The sequence below is a fragment of the Pimephales promelas genome, chromosome 4 (genome assembly GCF_988280905.1).
Source record: "Pimephales promelas chromosome 4, fPimPro1.hap1.1, whole genome shotgun sequence".
Lineage (NCBI taxonomy): Eukaryota > Metazoa > Chordata > Actinopteri > Cypriniformes > Leuciscidae > Pimephales > Pimephales promelas.
The window spans coordinates 23,528,681-23,556,470 of NC_142772.1; the positions used below are offsets into that span (position 1 = coordinate 23,528,681).

Below are 27,790 nucleotides of genomic sequence, written 5' to 3' on the forward strand. Positions count from 1 at the left end.
CGTACGGCATGGTGTAGACAAGCATACTTTTGGCATTTTAAAAAGCAAATTTAGGTGATTAATTGGTAAGTTTATGGCATTACCTGATTTGCCCCAAACTCTCGCAAATTCTTTGAGCATTAAGCATGTGCAAATGACCAGCGCTATCAGTGAGTGCAATTCATTCTTAACAAATTTTCGCATTTCGCCAGAAATATGTTATACTTTTTTTTAATTAATAATTTTCAAGTAACACAAAGTTTACAATTTATATTTTGTTTTAAAACATAAACTTAGTCTTCCAATAATGTACCGACATAAATGAGAAATTTAAAAGAATGCTTTCTATGAAATTTATTTTAAATTTTAGGGACAGAATAATTATTTTCTAGTTCAAGTTAAGCATAAAAGTACTCTTTTGTCCAGTGCAGATGTTCATTTTATGTAGGAATATGGTGGGGAATTATGGATGGATGGATGGATGGATGGATGGATGGACGGACGGATGGATGGATGGATGTGTAGATAGGTGGATAGATGGGTAATTGGATGGGTGGATAGATATATAGATGGAGGGATAGATGAATGGATGGAAGCCTACATGAGTCTATATTAAACAGTCTTGGCTCATTGGTTCTCCTGTGTGCCTTCATGATTTTGATTGTGATTTTGATTTGATTTTTTGGGGGGCTGACAAATATAACTTGTAGATGGATTGTTTTCTAAATAAAATGTCCTAAAATGTACACAACTTTAAATTAACATACAAAATAAACATTGGAATTTAAATAAGTTGTCACAGAATAAGAATATGTGATTAACTTTCAAATTGAATTTTGACAAAAATGTCAGATAGTGTTTCAGTTGTTGGGTGTCGGTTGATGTTTCACTGTAGCGTTGTTTCTGAGTTTTGCTCTGAGTTTCTGAGTTTTCTGAGTTTTGTTCCTGTTTCTAGTTTCTTTGTTTTCCGGGGATTTCCCTTTTGTTTGTTTATTATCATTATTAAAACTATTGTGCTTGCATTTGGATTCCTCCTTGCCTCCTCATCGTTACAATAATTCCAAGGTGACAAATTGATTATCATTTAAAATGGTTTACAAGCTAACACACCAGAATTCATTTTATGACATTGAAGACATGTAACTTCAATTACTGCCTCAACGTCAAGGTCCTCCTTTATTCAGAAGGACTGGCTTGATTCGTTGGTCTGAGAGAGATTAGCTTTGGTTTGAAGCTTCTGTGTGAAATCAAGGACACGCAGGTGTGTCACGTGCTTCCATTCATTCAAGCCATGAATCTATAATTACAAAATAATGGATTATTTCCCTAGAGAATGTATGTGTGTTGACCAAGTGTATTTAAAGAGAAGTCAAGTGAAGTGTTTTTTTCCCTCTCTCTCTTATAAAATACCCAATCTAGTTTCTTGTTCTTGTTTCTTGTTTCAGTGACCTTGGTGCAGAGCTTAGAGTTAGTCAAACAGATTCACCACGATGACCAACAGAAAGCTGCTTGGTTTAAGTCTGTTTGAGCTGCTTCATGTAATACATTGACTTGGCTGGTGCAACCACAGAAACCGAAAATTCTCGGGACAGCAGCATGTGTTCAAATTTTAATCTCAACCGCTCTATTTCATCAAAAACAATCTTAAAACAGGGCTTTAAGTGTAAAATACCGAACTTGTCCTTTAACCAACACTATCTTAACAGTAACGTTCTCCCTGTACAAAAGAGCTGCCTTCTCCTTTTTGTTTTGTGGTGTAGTTCAAACCATTTGTGACAAAATTTCAGTAATGACTTAAAACTTTGAACGAGACTGCTGCAGCCTCTAACAAGTCTACTTTTTAGGTAGGCTAATTATATTCCATCAGCTCACAAAGCATAAAATCATTTACATTAGTTGGTCAAGTTATCTGAAAGATGGAATTTAGTATTGCAAATAAACATTTAAAAGTACATATTTTAGTTGACTTTACAAATTAGATTGCATAAAGCACAACAAAATGGTTATTCTTTGAAAAAAAAAATCTCTCAATAAATACATGCGCATAAAATATTTTAAAAAATGCAATTATCACATATTGCTGTGGCTAGCAATCACAATTCTGCTGAGCTGAAATAAAAGGGTACATCTTATTGCCCACTGCTATGAATAATTGATGATACCATCAAAACAAATTGACTGTATCTTTAGAAGTTAATGTAAAAGATAACGGTGAAAGATTCAGGCTATATGGGAAGTCAAGTAATCACTAAAATATCCTACTGATATACTTAAATTTCCTATTGGACTCTTTCATTTTCTTTCCTTCTGTGTGTGTGTTTTCAGGTTGACATGCTTCGGCCAACAAAAATCACAGGCATCATTACCCAGGGGGCTAAAGACTTTGGACATGTTCAGTTTGTCGGCTCCTACAAGGTGGCTTACAGCAATAACGGCGAGAGATGGTTTATATATCAAGACGAAAAACAGAAGACAGACAAGGTAGGATTCTTTCTCTCACAGTCGCATGTCAAAAACATATATTTTTGCAAGACCAAAAGAAATCTTTTGACCAAAGGCGCTTTTATCTCAAGGTTGATGTGAATCACCTTGATTTATTTTTCCATTTCTGTGTGTATTTATTCCTTTCGCTTTTCTTTTCTTTTTTTTTTTCTTTTTTTTTTTACCACATACTGTGTGTACTTGTTTTTTTGGTAAACCTAAACACTGTCTAGATCAGGGGTCTCAAACTCAACTTAACTGGGGGCCGCTGGAGGTAGAGTCTGGGTCAGGTGGGGCCGCATCAAGTATTCCACAAAAAAATAGAAATCAAGTATTCCAAAAAAGGAGCACAACTGAATCTTCTCAATCTTTATTATTAATGTTTATTCTGAACTGTTAATCTGAATTTGAACATTCCTTTCTGTACATGATTGGTTCTTCATGAGCCGTCCTTCTGACAGTTGAAGTTCATTTTACAAACTTTCTTTGTCTTTTCCTTATACACAACATCTTTGTGATGCTTCATTTTACAAACATTATTTTATTTTCCTTATAACACATTTTTTTGTGATACTTACAGTATATGTGCTCATGTCCTTTTCATTTTCTTTATACAACACATTAATATGATATTGAATGTTTTCTACACATGTATAGTGTCTCAGGAAAATTACTGACTTTGCACAAATCAAAACAAACCTTCTTATCGACCTGTTGGACGCATATTACAAGCTCAAAATGATCATTCTCTCATTGTTTTAGAGCAGTGGTTTCCAACATGTCTCTCGCAAGCTACCAGTAGCGCGTGGCCTGATTGGTGGTTGCTTGCCAAGGGGCCTGTTCACATATCGCGCTCACATATTTTGGCACTCAAGTTCGTTATTTCAAATGTAGGTGTGCGGCAAGTGCGCTCAAACAACAACAAACCCACCGTATAAGCTTTCAATTGACTATCTATGGTAGCCCACAAGAATTAAAAAAAAAAAAAAATGCGGCACATGCAAAGATGGGCACACACACTAACGGCACATGCACTAACATTAAAATTTAATGTCAAGTATGAGGGCCACAAAATAGGGCCTCGAGTTTGAAACCACTGGTCTAGATAGTCATTGTTTTCTTTAAGGGCCAATGTGTACAATTTTTTTCCCATCTAGCTGTGAAAATGTATTTTGCATTCAAACAAATTGTGCTCTCCAGCACCTCGCTTTTTCAAATGCACATTGCATCTACGGTAGCCATTATGTACCAAAAAGCTATGACAGGATGTCTTCTAATAGCACTTTGTTGAGTGTTTCTTCAGGTGAACAGGTTTTTTTTTTTTTTTTTTTTTTCAAACACACAGTAACTTGACACAACGAACAAACGAATGTTACAGTATGAATTACTGACTGGGAAAAACTTGAACAATTCTAATAAGTAGTTATGCCTTCTTTATTCGTTATATTTTCTGAAGTAGCCCTACTGTACGTGCTTTGCTAGATATCATCATCAACTTTTAACTATAAATGTCCATCTGTCTATAAAATAAAGTACACAACCAAACAATGAAAAAAAAAGCTTGTAATTAAGACTATAACATTGACTTACCTGTCAAGAAGAAAGAAGGCAACTTCAGTGTCTCTTTTGAAATCTTTCTCCTGCATTAGCTCTATTAATCTGGATAAAGTTATCCATGAAACTATCCCGACACTAACTTGTGTTTTTTTTTTTTTTTTTTTTTTTTTTTCTAATTTTCGGTAAAGTTTCCTTTGACAATCTATTTTGGACTTTTCTGGTGACAAGGATTTGCAATGCAGCCTTTTAAAAAGTGGCAGTGACAAGCGCCTCACACTGCTTTGCTCCTCCACTTCTGCTGTGTTCAGTCACATCACGCTGGCTCTGAACGAAAATGCGTTGTGGAAATGCATTGGCCTAGTACTTTTTGTCCCTCTCTGCTATTATAGTTGTTCAAGATGGCGGAACAACACGGAAGCCTCCGTGGACTTACCTGTCCCATGTATTTAAAGATAATTAATTCTTTGTTTAAGAGGATAAGTCAGATAATTGGCAGAGCTATCTGTACACCATTGAGGACACATATATTAATAAAAATATTGATTTTAAATAATAAAATACATTAAAAAAGTACACATTGTCCCTTTAAGATGGCTTCAATAGACATGCTTGTGTCATAAACGTCATAAGATCCCCTTGTCTGGAAACGGGGCTGTATATTCTCCTACATCCTGTCAGCACTGTCCCAGGATACCTGGACACACTCTGTTTCTTTCTCCATGGTCTGCCTACATGCAGATAACAGTCCAATCTGCCCAGCCTCAGTGAATAGTGTGCCAGAAATGTTTGTTAACAACCCTCTTGTGGGTTATGTGTCCTGTCTATTGGCCTGAGCTTGTCCTCTGATGCTTCTGACTCTATTCTGTACCTAGCAATGATGTACATTCTGAAGAGGTTGTTCAATATCATTTTTAGTGTTTGAAAAAAATGATCAAGCAGTCAGGGCTGTAAAATGGAAAATCTAAAAGATGACTAAAACATGGATTAAGGCAGTAAACAGTGTTTGTTTGTGAATATAATTTGTAATGGAATCAAATAGCTTGTTGTGAAGCTCTTTTTTGAATTAGTAGTGTGGTAGCATCAACACAGAACACAAACTGAAACATGCCTGCGATGTTTTCAGCTAATATGAGGACATTAATGCATGCAATTCATCTACACAGATGCTCTGAGAGTCGCTTTAGCAGCATTTTAGCCTAATTTGAGAAAAAAAATAAAAATAAAAATAATAAACTATCATATTACAAAAAAACACAGTGAGACTCTACATAGCATGGTCAAAATAAAAGGTTGGTTTAAACTTTGAAGAAAGTTTTGCATTAGGGCTACATCTTAAATAAATTGGTCATTACAATTTAAACCATAAAAAAAAAAAAAAAAAAAAATCATAGTGCCCTTAAAATGTAATTTATTTTTTTTTTTTAAATCTTATTCTCTCATTATGGTCAGTATGGTGACAAGATAAATACTTTCAAAGTTTTAAATGAATAACTCTTTCCCTGTGATTTGTACTGCACTGGGTGAAAAGTGATATCAAATTGACAAGCTGTCATTGTCCACCAAAGAGTGGCATCAATGCCTTAACAACAAGTTGTGCAGCTTTGTTCTGTAAACACTAGAAGGATTTAATTAAAATTGATTTGACTGGGGTTGTCACTACCCACTAACCTGCTCTCTATGTACAGTACAACATTATAAGCACTCAGAAGAGGAGTGACAACCACTCATGTGTGCTCATGATCATTATAATGTATTCTTCAGATCTCAGTCTGACTTCAGCCAAAACCTAAACTCATCTGAGTGTGCCTAACATCTAGAGATAAGAGAAAAAAAAATGTTTGCACACTCATATAATGCTCACTTACCCTATAATTTCCACACAATCATCTCCTTAAAAACAATGTTTCACATGTTTCCTGTTAGAAATCTTCAGCCCCCTGAAGCTTTTGGTAGGCCTATAGAAGACGCTGTGATTGGCACAATGCACACCCATCATTGATTAGCCTGGGGTCGACGTCAAGGGGTTAATTAGCCTGTGAATAGGACTATTCCCTCGCAGGCATTGGGCTACATAAGATCACATCACAAGATTAGCTGCCAAGTGGATGCCCTTCCCCCACCCAGCCATGTATCAGTAATGCTTTGGCTTATACGATTTATATCAGCATTTGAATGAAGAAACGAGATTGGATTCCCATGATGGGTATGACCAGCAGAAAGTAATATATAGAAATGGATGGATCATTCTCATGCTGTATAATCTGTATCAGTGTTGAATCGACCAGGAAAGGTGAATGTCCCCTTGGGTCTTCTGGTAGTAGGTGCCCTTGATGTCCACATTGTAGAAATCAATACAGTGGAAACATTGCCCAATGGGTTAAATAGAAAGCACAGACCAGAACAGATTGGAGGGGAAAAGTAAAACTCTATTTCCAGCCACTGAGCAGGAAGTTTAAGGGAGGCTTAGTGACCAATAAAGGGCACAGTGGATATTATTACCTTTTGAATTTTAGAGGTGCTCTTCTGAAATGATTGCACTAATACCTGTGAAGACACAATATGGATGGACAGGCAGTATCTCGATGGTCAAGAGTTTTACACGATTTTTGGCATTTTCCGGTCACTCTTCTAAACGTATCACTTGGTCTGGTTCTTATCACACTAGTCACAATGCAGCTTTCAAGCTCTACTGAAATCTTATCTCACCCCCTCATATCCACAATTGCTTTCAACTCAAGGGGGGAAAACCAATATCAGATTGTATCATATCTCTTTTTTAACCTTTCAGATTTGGACCTGGTCTAATGGTATAGTTGTAGAGTGCTATTTATCTGGTTGTTGGAAATAGGGTTTTGAGGATGATGGGCCTTGAAGATGAAATTGAATTCAATGAAACCCACAATTTACTGTCTTCAGGTGAGATGAGCTCTGTAACACCGGTTGCATTAGCCCAATATATTAACCAGCAGTCACAGCTGTTCCTCTTAAAACATGGAATCATTTTCAGAATCACCGAAAAATATCTCCATGGTTCTGAGAAAAGGTGCCAGTTTGGTAATATGTGAAACAAGTGAAATGGGTCACCATTAATGTTAGTTTTTTTTTAAGGGGAAATATCACTTAATATTTTTAAGTGTTTATAACTACAGAAAAGTTGAAATTATTCTCTTCAGGTGCTTCGTTTATATCTTTATATTCTGTTTTGGTCATATTTTTTTCAAGCTGTTCAGATTTTTCTGCTCTCTATGATGTATTTTGAACAATTACGTCACAGTATTTGCAGCGGAACTGACAAATAAGGACGTTGACTACCGGCCTAACACTTCGAGCAATCCGCCATTCTTATTTCTCGCTCCGATTTTGTAGTCCGAGCTCAATAATGTTACTAGAGGGCAAGTCAAAATGTTCGGTTGTTGGATGTAGTGACCCGGAGCACTTCAAGGATTCCAACTTCAACAACCTCTGCCACTATAAAGAAGGGTTTGCCGATCGACTTCGTCTGAAAGAGGGGTGAATTCCTTCTATCTTTGGAGATGACGAACAAGCATTTCGATAAGCTGTAAATATTGTTAATAAAAATAAAGGAGTTTACTTTCTTAAAACACATGGTGGTCATGGTTTAGCAGTACCTTTGTCTTTCTTTGTTTTTGTTTTGAAGTAGGCTAACATTAGACGTCTGTAGTATTATTGTTCTTGAGTTTCATCAATGGTCATTTAGTTGCTGTGTTTTATGATGCTTTTTCTAAATGTATCATATTATCAATAGAGATTTTTAGTGGTAAGATTAGACCGTAGTCATTTGTCTTGTTAGTGCACTCTAAAAAATTCTGGGTTGTTTTAACCCAATTTTGGGTAAAATATGGACAAACCCAGCCATTGGGTTACATTTTTAAATTACATTTTTAACCCAATGGCTGGGTTTGTCCATATTTTACCCAAAAATGAGTTAAAACAACCCAGCATTTTTTAGAGTGTGTGCTTAACAAGTGAAATAATCGACTTTTACTTATAACACAATATATTTTACACATACCATTTCACTACATCCATATGAAGACGTTGTTCTGCAGGATTGCCGTCTTCTTTTTCAACTATCTTGCCCTGGATTGCACATGTAAGGCTTGAAGGCCAAGTCTTCCGTTGTTGAAATTTTAAAGTGTGAATAAAAATGTCCTTTGACTCTATATAATCATGTATCTCTAATCAAACTACAAAAATAGGCGAACGGGGTGGAGTTGAACCGAGTGTGAACTCAGCAACCTGGAGAGCAGGCGGGGTATGACACATCTCCTTTTTATTTAAAGAGGCCACTCCAAAACGTGTTGCCCACAGACGGCAATTGTTTTATCAATTGTGCTGCATAATATTATTGTGGAATCTTTTGATAATTTTCAGGATTCTTTAAATAGATTTAAATAAAAATAGATTGCTTCAATCATTACTACAACTCAATTAAATGCAGAATAAAAGTCATCATTGCTGAATAAAAGTATGTATTTCCTTCCAAAATCTTACTGACACCAACCTTTCGAATGGTAGTGTGCTTAAAATTATATTTGTTCATGTATTAAGATATAAAAAGTATAAAATTAATCATAAATAAATATTTTTAATCAACTGACAGCTCTCAAAATCACACAACCATAATTTCAAACTGCCAACTAAAGCTTATGTCAGCAAAGGGGTAATGAGTAGCTTTGTTAAACTAGCACGCCTCTAAGAAATGGCAGAATTTCGGATCCGGACCTTATAGGATTGCTTTCCTGCTGAGTGCCACCAAATCTTCTCAGTTTTATCAGCACTCAGGGGAAATAGGACAACTGTACCCATGCAGCCCTCACATCTGATCAGTTATTCGAGATTTGTTTGCTGTGTAGAACACAGCCTGTTCATGTGTGTACTATATAGATGAGTTAAAGAATGCGAGGAGTCTGACTTACAAGGTTGGTTTAAAATGAAAAGGAATGTTATATTAAAAGCTACTGTGTCTTCATTTGGTCCCTGTCTGGGTGTGGGATCTCAGTCCCCTGGGTAAATCATGCGGCCTGCCACTTTTAGACAGTAAAGACAGTGTCAGGACAGGGCGAGAGCTCAAGCATCTTGATCATTAATTAATAACATTAAATTGAGCGAGCTAGTGCACTACAGAAGAGACCATAACATGCATAAAATTAGTTTGGCTCAGTATGATAGCAATTGAGAGGGATAATGCCAGCTGGCACACAATATAAAGCAATATTATACCTTTTGAAAGTTATAAAATATGTTGTACTGAATAGATGCTCAGTTTCACATTAGCTGTGATTTAACACTCATGTTTTGATCCTTGTACAGGCATGTGCATTGTGAGGAGCTCAGTGTACAAAAATAAATTCAAGATGGCAGATGAGAGAAGTGTTAGTTATAAATAAACTTTTACACAAAAAGTTATAATTTTAGTGTTATTTTTTTCAGCCTAATATTTGTGTATATGTGTACTTATCAAATATCATGGTATGTGAACACACCGTTCTATTTTGTGTCTAAAATAACACACTTGTGTGTCAGATAGCTGGAGCTGTTGCAGAAATATGCCACAGTCACATACTTTCATCCCGTAGTAGCCCACTTCACTTTTTTTTAAATAAAATAACAGCCAACTTGCCAGCTGTTTTTTTTCTTCTTGTATTGATTATCCTAATTTGTGTTTTAAATAAAACACATTAAAATTACACAAACACAATAACACAAACTGCCAACAAGAATAAACACACTAAAGTTCCCCCTGTGGTGAAAATCAAGTTCCCTTTCAAAAGTTACAATCGATGCTGCGCTGTTTAGCACATTGGGAACATTGGGATATAGTGTGTAAACACGTCGATGAAATCAACCGGTAGTAATATAGCCTAGGTCAGTGACGTCATCAGCACACCCGTGATGCGAGGCTATAAATAGATGAGCCGCAGGTGTATCATCAGGTCTTTTGTCTTCAGATACCTCTCTGTGTTTGGTGTGCAAGCATTTATCTCCTCTCTGTTTACTACAGATCTTTGTTAGAAGTTATTTAGTTTATTACTGAACAGTGTGCAGATTTTCTCTTTCTCATCTCTCAACGATCTTAAAAGAGTTTAGAAAAAGTAATGAGAGAAAGGAGTCAACAGTTATGGCAAAGCAGAGTATGGCAAGTTGCGTTCCCCCTCGTAAAGACTGGGGCCCGGCTCGTCACGCTCAGCGGCTCTTTCAAAACCACCGTAACATCCGTGCCACCTCTGGTGATTCAACCCGGTCTCACCCCAAGACGTCATATAACTGACGTTTTGGGACGTCTTTTGACCATACGTCAATATTCGCCTTTTTAGGGCCCCCTTAAACGTCGGTAGATGAGGTTATGGGATCCTAACTCTACCCCATACCTAAACCTAACCCTAAACCTAACCCGTCACCTAACTGACGTTAAAGGTAAAGCGTCAGTTGTATGACGGCCCGGGATTGCCATCTACCGACGTTTAAGGGGGGCCCTAAAAAGGCAGATATTGACGTATGGTCAAAAGACGTCCCAAGACGTCAGTTATATGACTTTTTGGGATGAGACTGTGTTAGGGGATTCAGGGGGCAGCGGTTTCCAGCAAAATGTTGAATGTTTTCTTGTTTCCTGTTATCACCCAGGACAAATAACATTCAACATTCCCCTAACAGGAATTATTAAAGAGGCAGCGTAAAAGCTACTGTCAGGTATCTCATTTTGTGTCCTAAAGACAGTAAAATGAGAGGGGAAATGTTGGGGAATGTTGCTCTCCTTGTTTTAACTGTGTGGTTCCACTACCGTGAAACAGGAACAGGGGATATTGACACAAGACTGGAAGTTCCTGATGTTTGCTTTGTGGGGTGAAGCTTACCAATTCCGGGTCTTTCCAGATGACCTACACTGTAAAACATTTCAAGTCTGTTAAACTTAGAAACGAAAGTTCACCTGCTGCCTTATAAACGCGAGTTAACTCAACTTAGAAATATTCTTTGTTTCAACTCACAATGTTGTGTTTTACAAGTTATCTAGCTAGTGAACATTCGTTGTTTCAACTTGACTCTCTGAGTTTAAACAACTTTGTCAACTGTTGTTTCAACTTGATTCTTCAAGTTAAGACAACTTACTAGGTTACATTATTGAAAACTCATAATCAACTTAAATTGTCTGCTCAAAAATATTTTTATTGTAAAAATGTTCAATGCTGCATAAACTTAACATTGGTTTTATGATAGTACATGTTAATACATGTTAGGAAAACAGCTTCTACAGTAAGGGATTATTATTAAAAAGTTTCACTATGTTACCTATTTGACAACCATTTCATCTTTCACATACTTTCTTATAGGAACAAAATAGTCTTTACAGTTGTAAATGACAACATCAGCAGTTGTTTTACAGTTTAAAACACTTTTAAAATCAGCTAAACTTAGCTAAAAAATTCCATGTTGTTTCTACCCTTGCAGAGCAACTGTGTTGATGACAATTTAAAGAATAGAATGCAAAGTAACAATAAGTGTCCCCTCAGCAAAAGCTTCAAAATTCTCAAAATTAACAACTTTGTATTAAAGAACTCCAGTCAATTTTAACATTGAGCTATTTTTTGTACATTTGGAGTGCTGTCAGTACAGACAAAAACGACAAAAATTGTTGTCGCCTACACAGTGTTATCCTCTTTTTAAAATTCGTACCCTGTTGACTTCAATAGGACACGTTCTAAACCTGCTTTTAGTCTCTTAACAGCCTTTATTTGTCATTACGAGTGCACAGCCATGTGAGTGGTTTTATTAAGAGTGACCACGGTCAATCTGACTGCAGTAGATGTGAAAGATATTAATAAAAGTAATAATATAAATATTCAGCCAGCGCACATACCCGTATTTACTTCCTGTTTTCGGTCGAAGTCCACATTAGTCGATTGTCGAGTTTGTGCGCATGATCATTGGTATCCAAGCAATAACGTGCAAACTCGACTTTCAACTACTTTGGACTTCGACCAAAAACAGGAAGTAAATACAGGTATGTGCGCTGGCTGAATTAACATCATTTATATTAATATCTTTCACATCTACTGCAGTCAGATTGACCGTGGTCACTCTTAATAACACTACTCACATGGCAGTGAACTTGTCAAGAGGCTAAAAGCAGGTTTAGGACATGTCCCATTGAAGTCAACAGAGTACGAATTTTAAAAGGAGGATAACACTGTGTAGGCAACAACAATTTTTGTCATTTTTGTCTGTACTGACAGCACTCCAAATGTACAAAAAAAATTAGCTCAATGTTTAAATTGACCAGAGTTCTCCTTTAAAAACACATCTAAACATTTATGCTTCTGTTAATTTTCAGCAGTACTTGGGTTTTACTTGAAATAGTCGGTAATATCAATTTTGAACAGTGTCAAATAACTCAAGTGTTAAGTGTCCTCCAAAGACTGCAAACATAACATGTTACCTCCGATATATGGTTTGAGACCAGTCTATAAATTATATCTCAGCAGTTTGTTTCAAAGTCCATGTATATTGGCAGAACAGTGGTCAGTTTTAATCTTCATGATCACTTTCTGCAGGAATTCGAAGGAGTACCTCATACTACAGGGATATTCAATGTTAAGGCAGTAGATTGTCCCCATTAACAGAGCAAAGCCAGTGGGTATGTCTCTGAGATTATGGAGAACAATTGTCTCTTCTACCACCACAGCCACATTGGAGACATCAAGAGGAAATGCATCATTCAGGACACCTTCGTGTCCAATCAGTAGACCAACACGCATTCCCTTCATAATGACATCCAGGGTTTCACCATGAACCTAAAACAAATGGACAATATCAATCCTTATTTAAAAGTCGTGTGATAGATTTGGTCTATAAAATTATAGAAATGGTCCAATAAAAGTATGACAATTGCCATATCATGATTTTACTTCATTTCAATATATGCTCTACAGGGCTGGGATGACAGTCAAAACAAGCCACTGGAGAAGCACTAATTAGGCTAAAAGCCACTGTATGGTCAATCATTTATTATAAACAAAGACTAAAATGAAGCTAATTAATTAATTAATTATTATTAACTCTGGAATGCAAAGAAATGTTAAAATCACAAAAACTAAATCATGACAGTAAAGAGAATACATTTTTCTTCATCCCTACTGCTCTGAATTCAGTATCATTAGTATGTTAACAACAATGTGTAAATATATTTTCTTACATCACACATCTTGGTTATATCCGAAGTATCCTCTGAAAAGAAGTGTGGAAGACCAAGTAAGGCAGCTGTTCTTCTGTTCTGATTTGTGTCCTACGAACAATTATAAACAAGACTAAGTGACTGGCATTATACAAATTAGAATCCCAATGTTAGTAAATATTGAGCATGGTATCAATTTAGATGTCTCGATTCAATTTCGATTCACAAGATCTCAATTACCACAACAAAGTAATAAATTAATAAAATAGTTATTGTTTTTGATCCATGTATCCTTATAAATGTTGAAACCCCAAATTTTAGATACCACTGAAATTTAAAGTGATAGTTCACTTTGAAATTAAATTTTGGTGTGTTTTATCTTACCTCAAGGGCATCCAAGATGTAGGTGTCTTTGTTTCCACAATATTTTCAATTTTGATATTTTTCGGTCAAACTGTTCTTGTCTGTCTGTCATATAATGGAGGTCTATGGTCACCACCTCAAAGAGCAGCACAGAGAAGTCCAAATTAAACATGATTGAATGACTCGTAAATGTAAGTACACATTGATGGCCTAAGACACGAAACGAGCGGTTTGTGTGAGAAAACGAACAGTATTTATATCGTTTTTAGGAAGTTTTACCTTTCACTAAACATATTTAGATATATTGAAATCGTCTTCCATTGTGATTTCCTGTATATCTAAATATGTTTAGTGAAAGGTAAAACTTCCGAAATCTCTGTATAAACAATGAGTGACGTAGACGCGCAAGCGATCGCTTCCGGGGCTTTTGCAGACCGAAGCGACCGTGCCGTCAGATCAGTTGGACGTGGCTGTGGTTACAAGAGGTAAAAACGATACCGTAAATACTGTTCGTTTTCTCACACAAACCGCTCGTTTCGTGTCTTAGGCCATCAATATGTACTTACATTTACGAGTCATTAAATCATGTTGAATTTGGACTTCTCTGTGAATGCTCTTTGCGGTGGTGACCATAGACCTGCATTATATGACTGATAGACAACAACGGTTTGACCTAAAAAATATCAAAATTGAAAATACTGTGGAAACAAAGACACCTACATCTTGGATGCCCTTGAGGTAAGCTAAAACATACTAAAAATTAATTTCAAAGTGAACTATCCCTTTAACAATTCTCTATTCCATATGATACCACAGCTAAAACTATTAACATCAATTTCAAAGATCATTAAACAAGTAAACAGTTATAAAAAACAACAACAACAAATAATTACATAATAATAATAATAATAATAATGAAGTAATCAGTGCTTTTCAGGTGGGCCTATCTGTATTTTTTAGAAACCAAAATTGAATTAAGTAATCAAATGTAAAATAATTAGTTCATTGTTATTCATACCTCCTTATCAAGGCACTGCATAACTCTGCTAATGCTCAACCTCCTGCTTGACGAGACTTTGTACAGCTCTAAAAGAATTGGCACCAAGGCATCTAGTCCATTTATCACTTATCTGAAACAAACACATAAGACAGCAAAGATTGAGAGAGGAAAAATATAAAAATGATTTCACAGGCATATGTGAACCTCAAATTCATTTAAATCAGCCATGTCACTAATATCCATTTAAGCAAATACATAATTTCCTTGAAATTTAACTTGCTGTGAATGTCTGGGTTGGCACTAGTTACCTGTCTCTCATTGAAGAGTGCAGCAATGATTTCCTTTCTTCGCTGAGAGAATGTTGCAGTCATCAGTTCATCAAGAAGCTGCAGGTCTGGATCACACTTTTGGACCTCTAAAAGCATGCTCTTCCGATACTCCTCTGGTTTAAAGCATTTGCGTAAAAAAAAAAAGAGCATGATCATATAACCTTGGTTAGATGATGACAGAAAAACGGATGCATTAAATATTTTACCTAGCTAAAGATAGACAAAAATTACCGCATGCATTAACGTTGACACGGACAAGCACTGCTTGTCATCATACATTGCTGACAGAAAATGCTGCGTTATAAATCAAACTCGTTTTGATGGTAACGTTAGGCCTACACAATTTACCTAGCAGCAGTTAACGCACCCTGTCCGTATAGGAAATTATGCCCGTGGGATTATCATCCTCGGGTTTCTTGAATTTGCGCTTCACGCTTTCAGACGACGCAACGCGTTGGATCTCAATCACACTGTGACAGGACCCGCCCTGTTCTACTTCTGATAACGTTAGTCTTGCAACGAGAGCTGCATTCATCTCACACTGTATGATCGGTAAAGTTAGGTGAAAATCCATTGACTCGAAAATATTAGATCGCATTCAAGTCCACAATTTTTTTTCCTCACGGCCGCACGCCGGAGATCACTTATAAGCCCTGACCCAGTTTTATTATATCACGTTAGATGGAGGGTGATATTTTAAGCGCCTTTGCAATGCATTACTAATCTCTACAAACTAAAACCAGTAGCTAACATTTTCAAAATCAAGCGAGAGAGAGCAAAGACAGTTTGAAGACGGTGAAACGGTGCGCGGCCGGGGCTCTCTCTCTCTCGCGCGCTCGTTCTTCAGAAGCAGCGACAGGCCTAAGTTAATCTTGGGAGTTTTGTCGACAGTCGGAGGCAACACGAAATGTGACGGAGGCGAACACCTCGTAATTTTCCAGGCAGGAAAAACCCTGCAGTATTTTCGGATTAATTAATTCATATTAATTTAGCTGTCCTACACTACACAGAACACCTCAAACACGATCGATTTCCACTTAACGTTAATGAGCTGTGTAATGTTGGCTAATGCTATGGCAACAGACATTTGTTCATGCTTTTCCGCTCCAGTAAGTAATGTTATGAGTTACGCGTTTACTACACACCCACCAACTAACAAAAAATACGGTATAAGCTATGAACCAAAGTGATATATTAAATTATTTTACCATTTGTGTTCTGGTAAAAGGTGAACTGGTGGGAGAAAACACCATGGCGTCGTTAAATTCGCAAAGCACGGTCAATGTGCTACTTATAACAATTAAAACGTAATGTCCTTATTCATTTAACGTTATAATTAGAAATTAAAAAGAAAAACTCACCTTCCAGGGATATTTTGTGTTTTTCAGCATGAATTCCCGTATGACTCCTGCTTGCAGCTGCGCTGGCACAAAATGGCGACAACTTCTCTCTGTATTTCGCGGTATTTGCTCTGTATCACCCCTCCCCCAACGTTAACTTACAGCCACGAGTTAAATGAACATTTACAAGCCAGACAAAAATCACAATTAGTCAACATAACGCATACCTTTAAGTTTAATTTTCTAAAACTTGTACACTTAAGTTCAATTTCCACAACTTAGCATTGCAAGTGGAGTTAAAGACAAGAAGTAAGTTTATTTAACTTAATGGGGCTATAATGTTTTACAGTGTAGCCCTGTTACATTTACACGACTATTGGCTGATACTGGCCCAGTCTCAAGAGATTGTGCTTCGACATCTAGATTGATCCCCGCTCATCTTCTCTATGTAGGACTGAGTTGCAACGCCAAGAAAAGCATTCACTCTCCACCCCAGAGGGTAACGTGCTTGGGGGATAAATAGGACTCTGTCACCCCCGGGGGCACAACTGTTCCCCGCTTGTGTCAAGACCTTTTAAACACCTTAAAGCAGCATCTGGCTAGGTCATGGACATTACATACTGTAGGTCTCATGGCAGCTGCGTTCACATTCCTCTGGGCCTTTTGCACATGAGACCACTTCAGTTGTGGGTCAAATATCTATACAATCCCCAAGGGCAAATAAAGGCAGTGCTTCGTGTCCTTTCTAAAAATCCATGTTTATGGTTAGTCACACGCTGAACGCTTTGTGTGCTTTCAAAAATCCATGTTTATGGTAAGGGTTATGGTGCTCTCCTCAATGGCTTGCGATTCCGGAGAGAAGGAACCTTCTGTCCCAAGCACGATATTCCATCCCAGGCCCGACCTGTGGAACACTGATTGGCCCCTGATGGGTACCAACCAACTGAGGGACACTGGGGTTTCACCTGCCGTTATTGAGAATATTCTATGTGCTAGAGCTTCCTCCACTAGAAAGAGTTATGCCAACAAATGGGGTGTTTTTGAAAGGTGGTGTGCTGTACATAATGCAGACCTGGTCAGCTGCCAGATTGCTTCAGTTCTCGATTTCCTACAGGAAAAAAATATCAACGGGCACATGCCCCGCCACTCTCAGGGTTTATGTGGCCACTCCCTCGGCTTACCATGCCTTGGTTGACGGGGTGCCACTCGCTCCATTTGTGGGGCCAGACGACTGAGGCCTCCCGTAAGAACCAAGATCTGTTCATGGGACTTTGCTATAGTCTTAGAGAGTCTGGTTGAGACCCCTTCAAACTTTCTTATGGCTATTACCTCTCTAAAAAGAATCAGGGATATGCAGGCTCTGTCAGTATCGCCATCCTGCTTAGACTTTGCCCCAGGTGTGATGAAAGTGATTTTGCATCCTCATTCTGATTACCTACCTAAAGTACCGTTTTCGGCTGTACATCCGGTCACTCTTGAGGCCTTCTGCCCTCCACCGTTCTCAACGGCGGAGCAGGGGAGATCTCACAGACTTTGTCCAGTCTGTGCTCTTCAGGCCTACGTTCACCACACTAGCCACTGGCGTAAGTCAGAACAACTGTTTGTTTGTTATGGGGGCAGTAACAGGTGTGCTGGTGCTACTAAACAGATGACGTCACATTGGTCAGGGATGCTATTGCTCTTACCTATTAGGCAAGCTTCGTCAATGGGTCTAAGGGCTCACTCCACCAGTGGGATCATCTCCTTTGCTGCGTTGGCAAGGGGTGCCCCCTTACAGCATGTTTGTGATGCGGCAGGCTGGTCCTCTCTGCACACATTCATAAGGTTTTATAGTTTAGATGTTTATGCCACTCTGGGCTCTCACGTCCTTGAGTCGACATCACAAGCTAATGTTTAGGGCTTTCTTGCAATCTTGTGAGCACACCTACACAACTGTAAAGAGTCCAGACACCTTCAAGAATGGCGGCGTGGGTATTCTCGTTCCCAATGCACTAAGCAGTGCAGCATGGATTGTAGCTTTTAAAAGGGAACGAGAAGAACCCCACCGAGAAGACCCCCAGAGATGTTTGATCAGTGTCGTGCTTTCCTTCCTTTAAGATGGGTTGGAGTGAAGGCTGTCGCCCTCCACCCTCAAGGTCTATGTTGCCACTATTGCCACACACCATGACCCAATTGAATGTAAGATTGTGGGGAAGCACAACCTGATCGTCAGGTTCCTGAGAGGAGCGAGGAGACTGAATCCTCCTCCGCCCTCCTCTCGTTCCCTCCTGGGACCTCTCAGTGGTTCTAACTGCCCTGTAGAGACCTCCCTTTGAGCCTTTGCAATCAGTGGAGCTTAAGTTCCTGTCAATGAAGACAGCGCTCCTGGTTGCATTGGCCTCCATCAAGAGGGTAGGTGACCTGCACGCATTCTCCGTTGACGAAGCGTGCCTGGAATTCAGGCCGGCCTACTCTCATGTGATCCTGAGACCCCGGCCCCCTTCCGGGACCAGGTGGTGAACCTGCACCTGTGAGCACACCGGTCTCGCATCTCTCACGAAGGAGCAGAAGCATAAAGAGAGAGTGACGACGTGGATGATGGAGAGAGGAACAGGCCTTTTGTTTGTATTTTCTTTTTATTTTGGTAGCCAGTAGTCGTCTGTGAGGGGCTGCTGACAGGTATTTATATTTTATTTTCAGTAGCCAGCAGTTTCGTGAGGGACATCAGGGACATCAGAAAAGTGAGATGTCTCATTTGGTTATCCAGCGTCACTGCCAGGCACCCGAGATCGCCCGGCTGGTAAGGGACAAGATGGCAGCGCATTGCGGGTGCCAGACAAATTGTTTTTTTGTTGTTGTTTTTTGTTTTTTTGTTTGTTTGTTTTTTTTCTAATAATTTTGGCAATCATGTATTCTTATTGCTTGGCCAACACTATCTCACGACCAATTCGTACAAATTCGACGCATGATTAAAAAGTGTCTAATTCGTACTAATTCGTACGACCTCACTCGTACTAATTCGTACGATTTGTCTAAACCCACGTGATGGTTAAGTTTAGGGGCGGGGTAAGGGGTAGGTAATTCGTATGAATTCACACGAATTGGCCAATTCGTAAAATATGTACGATTTAGCAAAATCGTATTAATTCGTACGAGTGAGGTCGTATGAATTGTTACGAATTAGCCACTTTTTAATCATTCGTCGAATTCGTACGACTTGATCGTGAGATCGGGTTGGCTTGGCCTGTTTTGACTAAAAGCAAATGGAATCGATTTTGGGAGTCCATCTACTTCTACGGTGGGAGCTGGGAATCAGAGACGACTCTGAAAAACACAATCGAACACCCCTAGTTCCATTGAAATCTTTTTTCTTTTCTTTTCTTTTTTTTTTTTTGTAATACTCAATTGGTATTTCTGTGGTGTATGAATTTTGTGCCAGAGTTTTCCAAATCAGCCACTTGATTTTTTTGAATGTACAATCAATTTGTGCCAATAAGAATCTACTTGTCTCTCTGTCTGTCAATCCATCCAAATCTGATTTGGAATCCGTTGCTAAAGTCATGCTCAGATGTAATACCCAGATCTCCACACAGACAACCTTGTTTTTCCATGCTCCAAAAAGTCTTGAGATTGATTTGCCTCTTTGAGCATCACTTGAGGGATTTTCACACTGATTCAGCTCCATATGAAGAACCCACTTCAAAGGACGTGTTTATGAATTGAACAGTCTTGCAGTTTGAAGAGGCTATGAAGTGGTAAAGTATCCTCCCCTTGTGATAAAAAGCCCTCACCTCCAAATAGAATACCTGAATTACCTGATCTAATTACTTAGAAAATCCTCCATTTGTTTCTGCATGCCAAAACACTCATTCATTGTTCTAAAGACAACTTTCCTTTCCACAGCTTTGCTGTCATGAGCGGAGCAGTGCAGGGATTAGGTTAAGCAGTAAACAAACACCAGGCACAGATTTAGGGTATGTCTTAGAGATGGATTTGTTTTCTTTGCAGCTTTTATGCATAATCGTTCCAAATGTTCTTGGGTGCACTGGGAGAGAAGGGTAATTGAGACTTGTTTCCGTCATTTCTTCAGAGGGGTACATCAGAAGAGTGAGATGTCTCATTTGGTTACGGTCACAGAAAGCGTAAGCATTCACTGAAGTTTTTGTGATTACTATTGGGTGAAAGACTAATTGATAAGTACTATGAAAGAGATGTTCACTACATTACACCCCTGTGCGTCTGTTTTTATTTAGCGGATTTTAGCAGTCAAATAGCTATTTGTCAACCTTATGTAATTAACCTTAATGCCTTACCTTGTGAGTGGTGTTTGTTTTAATTTTAGAGAACTTCAGCCATCTGTCATAATTAAACTGAAACCAGTGATATTATCCCAGATAGAGTGTGCATTTAAAAATATGGGTTACACTTTAGACATTCTATTAGTAGACTGTTAGGACAAGGTTAAGGTTAGTTGTCAGGATTTGGCTTAGTATAATAGATTGACATGCAGTTGCAAAGTTACTTATAGTCAGTAGTCTGTCTGTTGAGGGACCATCAAAATAAGGTTTTGGCAGATATTAAGCAGTCTACTAAAACACTAAGGACAAAAGTGACATAGTTGGTGGAATAGTTGGTAGAATAAGTGACATAGTTTTGTTTTTGTTTTTTTGTTTTTTTAAATTCGATATTCTGGACATCAGCCTCAATTTTTTTCACTTCAAACAACAATTGATGGATAGAACCAAGGCTACATCTTATTTTTATTTTTATTTATTTTTTTTATTATTTTATTTATTTATTTATTTTTTGTTTTGAGTTAATTCGATAATTCATTACACTCGGATGTCTGTCACAATACAAAGGAAGAGATCTGCCGCTACTTTAGTTTCATCTGGAATTTATGTCAGATGGTAACACAACAATACAGTGTCATGGTTACAGTTTATTTTAGCTGAGCAACATTTACATACATAAATGGTAGAAGATCTGGACAGGTGGAGCTGGGGGAGGTGAAGGGTTTCAGAGGAACTCTGTTAACATGCTGCAAACAATGAGCAAACAATGAACCAGAATATTTAAATGTGTCAGCTTCAGTATCATGTGGTGTGATTGGTTGGAGAATGCAGATTGCATATAATAAAAGGACATAATCAGCCTGCACCCTCTAGAGTTTCATGACTGAATAACATATTTAAATAAAAGTCAAGCTACGCATCATATGTTGCCATTTTGCAAACAATGAGGATCTAAAATTGTACATACAATGTTACGAACAAAAATACAATGTTACGGACATTTTTTTATCTTTTAAGACAAAAAAAAAACTCTTCATTGCAACTTCTGTGCAAGATAAATTGGTGAATAGCATCAGTTTAATCAGATGGACTCTTTGTGAACCATTTGATTAATATTTACATTTAAATTATCCTGAAATTAAAACATATTGATAATGTAAAGGCTACGCTATACTGCTGTCAACCTACCAAAAAAAAAAAAAAAAAAAAAAACATCATATATTTACTAGCGCTCTTCCCCAACATTGACTGCAGATGCGGTCAAGCTTGATTTTGTGTATATATACTGTTCTATTTGTCCGATAGAATCCATCCATCCACACAGGCATTGTCAGGTGTCATAGTGTTCTAAAATGTGAAAGAAAAAGTTAGAGTCAGAGTTGCAGTCTAATAAATCTCACTTAACACTTGTGTTTTTCCCACCATTATCTAACTACACTCATAGCCAAAGTATGCAGACCTTATCATTATAAAAGCCTGGAGAGAAATGCTTGCCATTGACTTTACTGTGCACACATTCTTTGCAAACACACAGGGCATCAGATGAGAAGCCCAGTGAACGAGTTCATGTTGTAAGCTGCCCTTTTACCTAATCAATTTTTTATGACATTTCCCTTCACCTTGGAGTGCTTTGAAAAAAGTTGAGCTACAAAACACGAGATTGGCTCCATGGTGCAAAAGGAATGTTGATTTAGTGTGGAAGTAAGAGAGAGAGAGGGAATGTATTACATTTATGTAATGCTTGTGACACCAGCAATTAGACACACAGGATCTCTGTGCTCTGTGCTTGTTTGTGTTCTGATTGTTTACTCTCTCCTGATGAATATGTGTTGTCAGTGCATTGAGAGCTCAGTAAAATTAGTCTTTGAAGCCCACATGAAGACTTCACAGTGCTCTGGATATGCCCTCCATATAAGAAGAGTTCACAGCCAGTCACTTTGTTGCTTGCTGAAATTTACCCATCTCTGAACTCTTTACACTGAACGTACTTTGCTCTGTTTGCCTTCAGCATCAGTTCAGCTGCACATTCATTAGTTATTCATAAATCATCAATTATTCTCCCTTTCTTTGTATTGTAAATACGTGTCATCTGTAAGTACAGCAGTAGCAAATGAAATAATCTGACTGTTCACTGTGAATTAGCCTATATTTATGTATTTTGATCTTTTATTTGGCGGCCGTTGAACCAAAACTGAGCCGTTTAAAATGTCTAGTGGCATTTTATTATGCTGATTTGTTTCACTAGACACATTCGTTATTATGATCAATGTTGAAAACAGTTGTGCTGCTTAATGTTTTTGAAGAAACTGTGATAGATATAATTATTTGTATTAAATTATACATTTCTTTAAATAGTTTTGTTTGTTGACAAATATTGTTGTACACTGAACTTATTGCAAAGTAGCTTTTTGTCATCAAAATAATGGTGAATGTGTTTATACACACTACATGTGTCTATATTTGATATAAAAGTAAAATAAACATTTTTTTTTTCAGGTCTTTCAAGGAAATTTTGATAATGACACCCACAGAAAGAACGTGATAGATCCCCCCATCTATGCCAGATTCATCCGAATTCTTCCATGGTCTTGGTACGGAAGAATCACTTTGCGTGCAGAGTTACTGGGATGCACAGAGGAAGAGTGAAGACCCCTACTTAATTTATCTTTGGTCCATTTTCAATATAAACTGTGCTTGAACATGTCAAATTAAAATTTGTTTCATCCGAATTTTCTGATTTCTCTTTTTAAATTACATTTTTTTTCTTTCCTAAAGAGGTGAGGTTTAGTCATCTATCATGCCCTGATTGTTTTTCCTTTATGTGATCTGTGCCATTTAGTGAATAACATATATATATATATATATATATATATATTTTTTTTTTTTTTTTTTTTTTTTTTTAAGAGCTAAATGGAGGGTGGGATTATTTCACTGTGGTTTATGCAGTGGAACAATAGCCACTTGTACAGTGTCACTTTAAACAGGAACATAAAATGACATGCAATGCTTTTTGGGCCATAAAGAAAAAAAAAAAGATCACAACACATAGCAGAAAAGACTAACATTAATATGTAAAATATGTTTCTACTTTCATTTTAACAGTTGGCCTGACTGAAGTTATATCACAACCAACACTGACATTGTTGTAGACAAAAATATGATGGTATTGTATTATATGTAAAACGCAAAATAACTGCATGATGCAAAAATGAGTAGAAGTATAAGACAACAAGATGTATAAGTTCAAATTAAAGCATTTCGTAGATCATTTTTTTAATCATTTCAAAATTTTATAATCTGATTTCCTCTACTTTTCTAAAGACACTGTTACATGCCCCATGATGTAATAACTTGCCATAAAAATAATCACAACACTACAGTACTGGAAGCATCCATAACAGGTGAATCTTTAACAATTTAACATTAGATTAACAAGGTCACACACATAGACAACTGGTGGAAAGTTATGAAGGTGAAGGTACATTTGTTTACACGTTATTACGTAGGCAATCTGTAACAAAGACAGGAGAAGTTAAGAAAATAATGTGTGAAATTAAATGTTTAGAGTTTTTTATTATTATTATTATTATGTGTACAATATTATTTTGTGTAACTTCCAGATGTCTCAGTTTTTCAGGCTGTTTACCTATTAATTACCTGTACTACTGTATTTTTGTTTTTCTTGATTGTAAAAACCTCAGGATAGATGTCAATTTTACAATCGTACAAGTAAATCTAACTTTGGTGGAATGCAAAGTCCCTTTGAAATATCCCACATTTGTATGTGCTTGTTAAAAATGTGAAGGAATATAAACATACAAAAATGTGTTGTATGGACTAGGGATAATTCTTTTTTTTTTCCTCCCCTTTGCATATAATAGAGGCACCATTAAATAACAGCTTCTATGTATGCAAAGATTAGATACAGATGTTTATACAGCTGTTAGATAATCATCAAAATAGGTATAATTTTCAAGTTGAGCATCATTGGGTTGTGAAGTCACTGCATCAATTTGTTACTTTTTTGGACATTTTCAGGGCTCACAACACATATGTAATATATCTATATATAATATAGATGGGGGGGGGGGTGTAACACTATTTGTACAGTCTTGAATGTGACATAAAAAAGTCAGAAATGTAATGCCATGAATGCAGAATATATCATACACCAGAATCAGCATATACATCACGTGCAGTACCATATTTTTTAACTAACAGATAAATGTTGGCATCATGTTTCTATGTTTATCATGACTATTGACGTATACAGAGGTAATATCAGTAACTATTGTCTAACATTTCCCTGTGTCTGTGAGATTCTTCTCTAACACTGTTCAAATGACTTGTGTGCACATTTAACAGTTTTGTACAGAAATTTTGAGTATGACTGTGTATTAAGAAGAAAAAGAAAATATGAGGTCCACAGGCAATTTTTTTAAAAGAATAACTAATATATACATATATATATATATATATATATATATATATATATATATATATGGTCTGATAGTCCAGCATTTCCTTTACATGTGCTGTGAATAGTGATTGCAAACATGTATAGAGTTAAATTTAAGAGAGACCCAGTGGGCCACATAACCTTTTGATTTTGCTTTTATGCTGTCAGCTGCTCCAAAAATGAAGTGTCATATTTCTTTTTTGTTCATTCCGTGTCAAGCAAGTGCTATATGCTAAAACATACCAATTATTCACTATTAGTTAAAGGGATACTCCACTTTTTTAACATTTTACAACTCCCCCAGAGTTAAACTGTTGATTTTGCCATTTTTGAATTCATTCAGCCATCCATTGATAAAGTTGCAATTTTCTAGGCTGATATGGTTAGGAACTGCTGTACCATGAGTGCAGCAGGCGTAATGATATGACGCAGTGCCTGAAAATAGTCCCCAGCATGGTATTAGCCTATTTTCAGCCTCTGTGTCACGTCATATCATTGCGCCTGCGGCACTCATGGTACGGCAGTAAAGTTTCTTGAATATTACGCAGGAATGAGGGTATAGTTCCTAGCCATATCAGCCTAGAAAATCGCAACATTACATTTTCCGTCGGCCTTAGTGCATTATGTAACTACAGAAGAGTCAAGTTTTAAACAGGAAAAATATCGAAACTCTTTGGTCATATATTTTTTTTTATTTTTTATTTTTTTTATAAATTCTAATGGTCTTGTCCACTTCAATGATGTAGCTATGCTAAGCTATGCTAATAGTGGTACCGCCAGAATAGGAGATCGGCTGAATGGATTAAAAAACGGTAAAACTCAACAGTTTAACTCTGGGGGAGTTGTAAAATGAGCCCTTTTCCAAAAAAAAGTGGAGTATCCCTTTAAAGTAAAGTGTACAAAGGAGGACAGCCATTGCTAACATATAGACAGCTCTTTTGTTTGACAAATAAAAATACTTCTGTGAAAAATCTTTCGATTTCTGTCTATCGCTTTTTTGCTTGTTACACCTTCTCTAATGTTTTAGTTTAAAAAAAAAATAATATTAACAAAACTTGTTGTTTGTTTCGGTGCATGATTTGGTATGCTGCTTGTGCTTTTCACTTGCATTGATTGCTTTCCTCAAGTCATTCTTTGTTCATGATGGCACACGATATAGTACATCCTATGATTGTGATGTCCGATTATATACTGCTTCTGGCTCTTCATGTGAAGGGAAAAAAAATAAAGAAGAAGAAGGAGTAATCCTGAGGACAAGGCCAGATATACACAACATCAGAGCCAAAATACTCTTAAAGCATGAAATGTAGATTGCTTAAAGAACTGACACATCTGCACACAGTGTCTTGAAAAGTATATTCATCTTGTGCATCCCATGTAATCTTCTCTGTGAGGAAAAACTGCCAAGCTGATAACAAAACTGTATTGCAGGTGCTTCATGTCATGTGGATAAACAGGGAGCACATGGAGTTGTAGGATCTTTCTGACAATGCCTGTAATAGACTTCACACGGGTGTCTTTGGTTTGAAACCCATGCAAGGAGAGATTGAAATGGGCTTTATAAGACCTGCAATCTAAAATCATCAATTTTAATCAGCCCATTTCTGAGCACAATGGTGGGAGATGTTAGCATGAGGCTATTGTACATTTCTGATTGTGCTGTTGGGTTATTAATGCGCATGACTGATTGCTAGGAAATCATTCCTTAGCCAGCAAAGTGGGCATGGTGCCACAAGCAAAAAAAGCGAAGTGAAAAGGAGGTTATCCCGCTTCATTTTGATTTGCTTTTTTCCGAGCGCAAATTAGAATTGCTCTCAGATGTAACAGCTGATTGCTTCTGCCCGTGACTGATCCACAGCTGTGCGCTACACATGCAGATCACACACTGACAGGAGATTCAAATCTTCATCCAATAAGTCAGAGGCTTGGAAGTCTCAAATGTGCATTCAGTAGTTTAAAAAGTTTTACACATTGAGAAATAAATAGTGTTTAGTGAGGAGCCTCCTGAATGGTGCACACTCACATGAAGACTGTACAAATATTAGTTTGATCAGCTGCGGGACAATGGCACAATCAGTACCTGTTTGAAGAAACATAAACTGACACCAGAAAACAGGAAAAAAAAAAAAAACAAGTGCAAACATTGGAACACAAAATCCTGAGAAGTCATGCCCAAGGTGCTTCTTTTTATGTAAGGGTATTAATTATTGTGTAGACAACTCTCTTAAAATCAGTGTAATTTACATAAAACTCAGAAGAATTTGCTGATCTATGTCGATTGATGGCAGTGCAGCATCTAACTTTTTTGTGGTATTTAAAAAGGTAAATTGCATATATATATATTTCTACCTTATACGGTGATCATGAATCCCGGATCACAAACAGAAGGCATTCAAACATGAAAGTGAGTTTTAAGGTATGATTTGAAAACTCTTTAATGCTGATGTAAGCTGGTATATGGAATCATCCAACGCTACCATCTCCCGACTCAGGTAAATTTCGCCCTGGAAGTGACCATGGCACGCGCGTCTGGCCCTGACACGCACTAGCATAGCCGCTGTTCACAAAAGCACAAATATTACATGATGAGAAGACACTTAACCCTCTGGGGTTGTTCGTTTCAGAGTCACACTCGGGGTGTTCGGGTCCAAATGGACCCAAAGGCCAGGATTCATATTTTTTTTTTTAAAAATCATGATTTTTTTTTTACTCATTTTATTTAAATATTTTTTCTTATCTTTTTTGGTGTTTTGAGAAAATTTCGAAAAAAATATATATATATATATATGTATATATATATATATATATAATTAGTATT

At 37.2% G+C, this 27,790-nt stretch overlaps 1 protein-coding gene and 1 long non-coding RNA gene across 5 annotated transcripts in view; one reads left to right on the top strand and one right to left on the bottom strand.

The window, feature by feature from the left end:
• edil3a (EGF like and discoidin domains 3a) overlaps positions 1-25,945 on the top strand; it is a 231,918-nt gene extending 205,973 nt beyond the window's left edge. For all 3 annotated transcript variants that reach the window (XM_039653200.2, XM_039653201.2, XM_039653202.2), the window contains 2 exons: positions 2,305-2,460; positions 23,010-25,945. In XM_039653200.2, the coding sequence (XP_039509134.2) occupies positions 2,305-2,460; positions 23,010-23,159 (306 nt within the window). In that variant the 3' untranslated portion in view covers positions 23,160-25,945. The remainder of the gene's footprint in view (positions 1-2,304; positions 2,461-23,009) is intronic.
• LOC148981697 (uncharacterized) lies at positions 12,537-16,529 on the bottom strand. Of its 2 annotated transcripts, none has more exons than XR_016168299.1 (5): positions 16,261-16,529; positions 14,879-15,012; positions 14,589-14,700; positions 13,229-13,318; positions 12,537-12,827 (listed from the first exon to the last, which is right to left on the bottom strand). It is a non-coding gene; the product is annotated as an uncharacterized LOC148981697 (long non-coding RNA). The 2 variants fall into 2 exon arrangements; XR_016168300.1 differs by lacking the exon at positions 16,261-16,529 and adding an exon at positions 15,248-15,509.
• Positions 25,946-27,790: the final 1,845 nt, after the last annotated feature.